Source organism: Sycon ciliatum, chromosome 12 (assembly GCF_964019385.1).
Source record: "Sycon ciliatum chromosome 12, ocSycCili1.1, whole genome shotgun sequence".
Taxonomy (NCBI): Eukaryota; Metazoa; Porifera; class Calcarea; order Leucosolenida; family Sycettidae; genus Sycon; species Sycon ciliatum.
Genome location: NC_088654.1, coordinates 12,142,453 through 12,149,952, shown reverse-complemented (window position 1 = coordinate 12,149,952; position 7,500 = coordinate 12,142,453). Strand labels below are relative to the sequence as shown.

At 50.4% G+C, this 7,500-nt stretch overlaps 1 protein-coding gene across 2 annotated transcripts in view; it reads left to right on the top strand.

Annotated features, from left to right (window-relative positions):
- Positions 1 to 7,500, top strand: part of LOC135828432 (mucin-17-like) — a 28,923-nt gene that overhangs the window by 8,272 nt on the left and 13,151 nt on the right. For both annotated transcript variants that reach the window (XM_065340882.1, XM_065340883.1), the window contains exons 3-5: positions 2,656 to 2,886; positions 4,586 to 5,026; positions 7,284 to 7,500. The exon at positions 7,284 to 7,500 is cut by the window's right edge and continues 37 nt beyond it. In XM_065340882.1, the coding sequence (XP_065196954.1) occupies positions 2,656 to 2,886; positions 4,586 to 5,026; positions 7,284 to 7,500 (889 nt within the window). The remainder of the gene's footprint in view (positions 1 to 2,655; positions 2,887 to 4,585; positions 5,027 to 7,283) is intronic.

Below are 7,500 nucleotides of genomic sequence, written 5' to 3'. Positions count from 1 at the left end.
TGTGTGTGTGTGTGTGTGTGTGTGTGTGTGTGTGTGTGTGTGTGTGTGTGTGTGTGTGTGTGTGTGTGTGTGTGTGTGTGTGTGTGTGTGTGTGTGTGTGTGTGTGTGTGTGTGTGTGTGTGTGTGTGTGTGTGTGTGTGTGTGTGTGTGTGTGTGTGTGTGTGTGTGTGTGTGTGTGTGTGTGTGTGTGTGTGTGTGTGTGTGTGTGTGTGTGTGTGTGTGTGTGTGTGTGTGTGTGTGTGTGTGTGTGTGTGTGTGTGTGTGTGTGTGTGTGTGTGTGTGTGTGTGTGTGTGTGTGTGTGTGTGTGTGTGTGTGTGTGTGTGTGTGTGTGTGTGTGTGTGTGTGTGTGTGTGTGTGTGTGTGTGTGTGTGTGTGTGTGTGTGTGTGTGTGTGTGTGTGTGTGTGTGTGTGTGTGTGTGTGTGTGTGTGTGTGTGTGTGTGTGTGTGTGTGTGTGTGTGTGTGTGTGTGTGTGTGTGTGTGTGTGTGTGTGTGTGTGTGTGTGTGTGTGTGTGTGTGTGTGTGTGTGTGTGTGTGTGTGTGTGTGTGTGTGTGTGTGTGTGTGTGTGTGTGTGTGTGTGTGTGTGTGTGTGTGTGTGTGTGTGTGTGTGTGTGTGTGTGTGTGTGTGTGTGTGTGTGTGTGTGTGTGTGTGTGTGTGTGTGTGTGTGTGTGTGTGTGTGTGTGTGTGTGTGTGTGTGTGTGTGTGTGTGTGTGTGTGTGTGTGTGTGTGTGTGTGTGTGTGTGTGTGTGTGTGTGTGTGTGTGTGTGTGTGTGTGTGTGTGTGTGTGTGTGTGTGTGTGTGTGTGTGTGTGTGTGTGTGTGTGTGTGTGTGTGTGTGTGTGTGTGTGTGTGTGTGTGTGTGTGTGTGTGTGTGTGTGTGTGTGTGTGTGTGTGTGTGTGTGTGTGTGTGTGTGTGTGTGTGTGTGTGTGTGTGTGTGTGTGTGTGTGTGTGTGTGTGTGTGTGTGTGTGTGTGTGTGTGTGTGTGTGTGTGTGTGTGTGTGTGTGTGTGTGTGTGTGTGTGTGTGTGTGTGTGTGTGTGTGTGTGTGTGTGTGTGTGTGTGTGTGTGTGTGTGTGTGTGTGTGTGTGTGTGTGTGTGTGTGTGTGTGTGTGTGTGTGTGTGTGTGTGTGTGTGTGTGTGTGTGTGTGTGTGTGTGTGTGTGTGTGTGTGTGTGTGTGTGTGTGTGTGTGTGTGTGTGTGTGTGTGTGTGTGTGTGTGTGTGTGTGTGTGTGTGTGTGTGTGTGTGTGTGTGTGTGTGTGTGTGTGTGTGTGTGTGTGTGTGTGTGTGTGTGTGTGTGTGTGTGTGTGTGTGTGTGTGTGTGTGTGTGTGTGTGTGTGTGTGTGTGTGTGTGTGTGTGTGTGTGTGTGCCCGCACGTGTCCGCGCTCGCGTGCATTCTTGCGTGTATTGCGTTTTGCAGCATGTTTGTGTGGACAAACGAAACGTTGAACATCTGGACTCATCTTCTCGGCTTTCTCTATTTTGCTGGTCACCTGGTGTACTGCAATGCGTACGTGCTTCCGGCTCAACGTGTGTGTGTGTGTGTGTGTGTGTGTGTGTGTGTGTGTGTGTGTGTGTGTGTGTGTGTGTGTGTGTGTGTGTGTGTGTGTGTGTGTGTGTGTGTGTGTGTGTGTGTGTGTGTGTGTGTGTGTGTGTGTGTGTGTGTGTGTGTGTGTGTGTGTGTGTGTGTGTGTGTGTGTGTGTGTGTGTGTGTGTGTGTGTGTGTGTGTGTGTGTGTGTGTGTGTGTGTGTGTGTGTGTGTGTGTGTGTGTGTGTGTGTGTGTGTGTGTGTGTGTGTGTGTGTGTGTGTGTGTGTGTGTGTGTGTGTGTGTGTGTGTGTGTGTGTGTGTGTGTGTGTGTGTGTGTGTGTGTGTGTGTGTGTGTGTGTGTGTGTGTGTGTGTGTGTGTGTGTGTGTGTGTGTGTGTGTGTGTGTGTGTGTGTGTGTGTGTGTGTGTGTGTGTGTGTGTGTGTGTGTGTGTGTGTGTGTGTGTGTGTGTGTGTGTGTGTGTGTGTGTGTGTGTGTGTGTGTGTGTGTGTGTGTGTGTGTGTGTGTGTGTGTGTGTGTGTGTGTGTGTGTGTGTGTGTGTGTGTGTGTGTGTGTGTGTGTGTGTGTGTGTGTGTGTGTGTGTGTGTGTGTGTGTGTGTGTGTGTGTGTGTGTGTGTGTGTGTGTGTGTGTGTGGTGCAGTGGTATGTGCAGCGATTTCCAATCGATAGGTTGCGGGTTCGATTCCCGACGATTATGGTCACACACGTCTTTCTTCTCCTTCGCATTCTCCTAGCTCTTCTTTCATTCTGCTGGGTGGTTACCAACAGCCAGTGTATGCCGGAGTATGTGGTGAGGCGTGTGTGTGTGTAAAAAAATTAAAAAAATTAAAATAGGGATTTACTGGCCAGAAAAAGCCACTTCAATCAGCTGTGTGGTGGATACCAGGCTAGAAAATAGTGGCGGTCAATTCATCAGCCTTGCAAGCTGTTGAATGGTGTAATCCCAGCACAAGTTGCTATGTCTAACATAGCTGTTCGCTATCATCGCTTCCGTGATGGGAAGGTCTGAGGTCTGAGGTGTGTGTGTGTGTGTGTGTGTGTGTGTGTGTGTGTGTGCGTGTGTGCGCGTGCACGTGTGTGTGTGTATGCGTGTGCTGTGTCGCATGCAGCTTTCGGCGCGACCTTGTCGGCAAATGCGACGTCGGTCACAGTCTCCTTTCCCGCCGCACAAAGCTGTGCAATACTCAGCAGTGTGGCGAGCAACGATACCCACATGGAAAGCTGCTCGGACACCCAGGTTACGTTCTCCGGCTTGAGAGCGTACACTCGGTACATGGTCCTCTCCTGGAAGGCCGGTGATTCGACACAGAAAACCCACTTTATCAACACAACTGCAGCAGGTAGGGCTCAATGCGTCTTTCTGCAGCACTCTAACTGTTATAACCGAGGTGCTGGCGGATAGCAGCGGAACCTCGCGTGCGAGAGCACGGAAGCAAACAGTTCTGAGTTCACCCATTTCTTTTTCACGTTCTGCTTTTGCCGTGGCACAGAAAACGCAACGTACGGGCACAGCGAGCACCCGGAACGTTCGATTAATTTCTTGGCCGCGTTTTGTTGTGTGAACTGAAAAAGACAAGCATCGCAAAAATGAGCAGGGCGACGTACTAGCACAGTGGGGGAGGGGGGGGGGGGGGGAGAAGCACCATCACCATTACGTATATTTCAGGAGCGGCACATGCGGCTTTCGATTGGTCCGGCCACACCACGTCCGTTCATACGTGGGAGTAGGATATAGCGGGTACTCACGGAGTGCGTTCCATGATGCGCTTGAATTGATTCATGAATCCATTCGCATGCATTCGCGTCGTTCGATTTTCATGTCATGAGCCCTGGAATCGATTCGGAATCCATTCACCCTATTCACATGGGGCTATTCACATGGGATGATGTGAATAGCGTGAATCGATTCATGAATTGATTCACGGGCATAATCGAACGCACTCACTACCTCCTCATCAGTAAACACACGCTGATGGCCAAAGAGTTAGTCCGGCCTTGGCCTAACCAGGCGTGCCGGTTTCACCGCCCCTGACATTGTGCCGTAACCGGCGGTGAGGAAGTCGTTCGTGTTTTCAACGCGCGAGTGTGCGCATGCTGGAGGCAGCAGATCATGGCGGCGAGACTTCGTACTGGAGTTCCGCTGGTACTGAAGTGCAGTACGGGCGAACGCATTCTACTCGGTCACGTATTGACATTGTACAGCTAAAGCCTGTGCTTACCGCACCCTGTACCTAGCGGAATTCTTACACTCATACGTCGGGTTATCCAGACCCGGACGCTACGGGTACTTCAGTCTACCGGGCACCTTTTCGGAGAGTTTCTGTGGAAATATTACTGCTCTTTTCCCACTTCTTGTGGAAATAGTGATGCCATATGCCATATATATTGCCTCCCCTCCCCCCCCCCCCCCCCCATCAAACTGTTTGTGATTCGGAGTTACGGAAAATTCTAAGTTACGGGCACCGCCCGGGTTAACGACGTGTGAGTGTATTGACCCGACAAGCTTTCCGTGCACCAACGTGCTGCGGATCGAACGTGCATCCCTGGACCAAGCGGAATCCTGTCATATCCGGATGGGTTGCGCTGCGCCAGGGGCGTCGTCCGGTGACGGCAGGATTTACTGTACACATCTGCACTTGACGTGCCCCGTAATGTCGCGTATTAACGCCGGGCTTATTCCTGTAGAAGCCGCTGTCCGGGCCGGGCTTTTATTCACGTCAGGTATCTCTATGCGTGTCAACACGGAGGTCAGGCTAGTATGCCGACACTCACGGCCCGACAGTGTATCTTGAAAATCAGGCTCGTATTCAAAACGAGGCTTCTATATGAGACCGGCTTTAATGCAAGACACTATGGTTCTAGTATACCAACACGGGATGGGCGCAAGCTCTAAGCTTGATGTACGCCGAGCAGGTGACCCCATAGATCGCACTGCTTCACAGTCGGTAGACCACCTAGAGGGTGACACCAATCCAGGCATGTGACTTTTCTCTTTTCTTTGCCGCTCTTCCCCTTGTCTTTGCCGTTGTCTCTGCACAGCTCCCGGCGCCGTGATCCTAGACGTGGTACAGCAGCGATGCTGCTTGCCAAATGCCATGAAGAAAAACGAGAGCAGCTGGTACCTCTACGTGTCATGGAAGCCGCTGAATGCGCGTGACTGGAACGGCAAACCGATAGACTTCTCCCTATGGCTGTACGAAGATGATAATAAAATCGATACTTTTATCGCCGATGCGTCCAAAATTTCCCATTCGTTCGTAGTACAGGATATCAAAGACAACGTAACCTTGACCGCCACCATTGACGCTTACTCCAGCGGAGGGGCTGGGCCGGAAGTAAACGCGTCTGTACCCTGGTATATCTTACCCGCCGTGCCATCGCCTGTTAGTACCAAGCCGCCTACGACCATGGCACCTACGACCACACCGATGGCATCGACGATGTCGGCGACGACCACTCCCAAGCCGCAAGACACATCAGGTAAAGGTGTTGTCCGTGACCTGGTAGAGGTCCCGTTCGTGACCTCTACCAGGTCCCTTTTTGCCCGGTGCACAGTAGCACACGGTGTAAGCGACCTCTGGGTTTAGCGACCACCTGCTCTTAATGACCGTTTTTCCATGCACCGAGAGTTCTACACAGACGCTGTGGGACCTGGTTCTAAAGACCACCTGATTTTAACGACAGCTTTTGCTGGCACCGTGGGGTGGTCGCTTAAACCAGGTTTTACTATATTCTGTAACCTCTACGGGGTCTCCTTTTGGCGCTGTGCCCGCGCGGACTGTAAAAGCACAATCGGCTGCACCGATCCCGTGCAAGGTGCTTATTCCTGTATGGTGGCAGGCTTGGTCATGGTTTAAAAACCATTCGCTCTTTCTCCAGAATCCCAAAACAGAACTAAATGCTGTTAGTTTAAGTGGAAACGTTGGCCATTTCTCCAGATGTGTCTCTACCGCAGTCACGGGAAACTTTTGCTAGACAGGGGCGTAGCTGGTCCCCCCTTTTAGGGGGGGAGGGGGGTGCACAGCCATGTGTGTAGCATGGCTGGTGCATGTCATTCATGGTCATTATGTGCATGCTGAATCTAGGCCGAACATTTTAGGTGGTGCATGTGCCCCCCGTGTCCTATGCGAGCTACGCGCCTGCTAGAGATTATGTTCAGCTGTAAGCACCACCAGTCACTAAATAATCAGCTCATGCGATCACATTGCACGGCACTGACCGACTCTTTAGTGACTGGTGGTATTAGTGGACGTTTTATAGCGCAACTTCTAGTTTCATGGTCCTTTTTCTTTTCTATAAATTTATCCTTGGCTCTCCATCCGAGTCCATTTTTTAACAAATGTTCACGATAAAAAATTAGTTGTGAGCAACACTGGCTCACACTCAAATCACTGCTTTTCACCAGAAAAATATTATATATGAAAAATATTTTGTTCTCTCTCTCGTAATAGTGCATGCAGGTGTGATTTGTTATCAGTTCGCAGCGCTCCTCATTTATTAACCCGTCCTAACCGGTGTGCCCACTTCATTCCTGATGATGGTTATTTCATGACCGAAACGTTGAAATAAAATATTTTTCTGGTGAAAAGCAGTGATTTGAGCGTGAGCCAGTGTTGCTCACAACCAATTTTTTACTTATGAAGCTGCGTGATGCGTCCTACAAGATTTTAAATGTTCACAATGTTTTTTAAATTAGCCTGGCAGTGCCAACTACGGGATAAGTCGTCATGAAACAACCACCCTGAATGGACGCTGGCCAGTCCACAAAGGACGAAACAGTTCTGTCCACAGATTTTTTAGTGTTTTTTTGTTGTTACTGGTCTCTGCCGGGATTACAGCCACGTCATAGCTCAGTGGCTAGTTAGACTATCGCTGGCCTCAAGCGAAGGTCCCTGGTTGGTGTCCTGGTGGTGACAGTAGATTTTCCGTCGGACTTTTTTTTCGGTTTGCATATTCCCGTCAAACCAATACAACGAATATTTTACAGATCTGAACAGGGATGTTGAGCCAGTATAAAATTAATCATGAATAAATAAAGCAATTGGTGAATGTATATTAGAGAGGTTACATTGGTGGACAGTCGATCATAACTCGTAACCTAAAATTGTTTTATTCACATCGGGCCCAATGTTATCAGGCATTATGCCTGTTTTGACTTCCACTACCGTAAAATCCGGCCAGAGCGCCCCGTCTCTCCCATCCGCCCTTCCCTGACTTCCTGTCAGGGAAGTGATTCTTGTAACCTCGTATAACTCTGTGATGCCGTACTGTACTGCAGACACGTGCTCGACCCCGCTGGAAATGTACGCAACAGTGCCCACCCTCTTGACCAGGGTTCGCGCAAACCCCGAGTTTCGATGGGTCTAGACTCCCGGCTCTTGACCTTTGGTCGGTGCACGAGATACCTGATACTTTTTCAAATTAATGAAAAAATGCCAAACTTGGAAGGGTAAATTCCCAATATGAAATTTAAAAGAAAAAGAAAAAGGCCCAACCCTGCCCTGCCAGTTAGTTGGACTTACGTCGGTGTACGAGATGCACGAACAATTTTCGTAGGGTGAGTACTTTTTCTACTGAATGCGGTAAGCAGGACTCGCCCATCCGCCCCTCCCCACCTGGACCTACTTGAAGGGTGGCGGAGGTTGGGGCGCTCTGGCGGGATTTTACGGTATGAATAAAATATACAACAACCTTTTGCCCTCCTTTATTTATATGCACGATTTCACGTATGTGCCAGTGTTTGTGTCAGTGGATTCCACCACCGCTTCCGACGAGACGTCAGCACAGCCGTCGCCCGCCGACAGCACCGCCACGCCGCAGACCCCCGTCGCCAACCTGAGCGTCACCTTCACCACGGCAACCGTGGCGCTCGTCGCCTGGCAACCGTGGCTGGCGGCCAACGACGCCCGCGTCTACGTCGTGCTGGCGTGTCCAACGGCATCTGCCACCAGTGG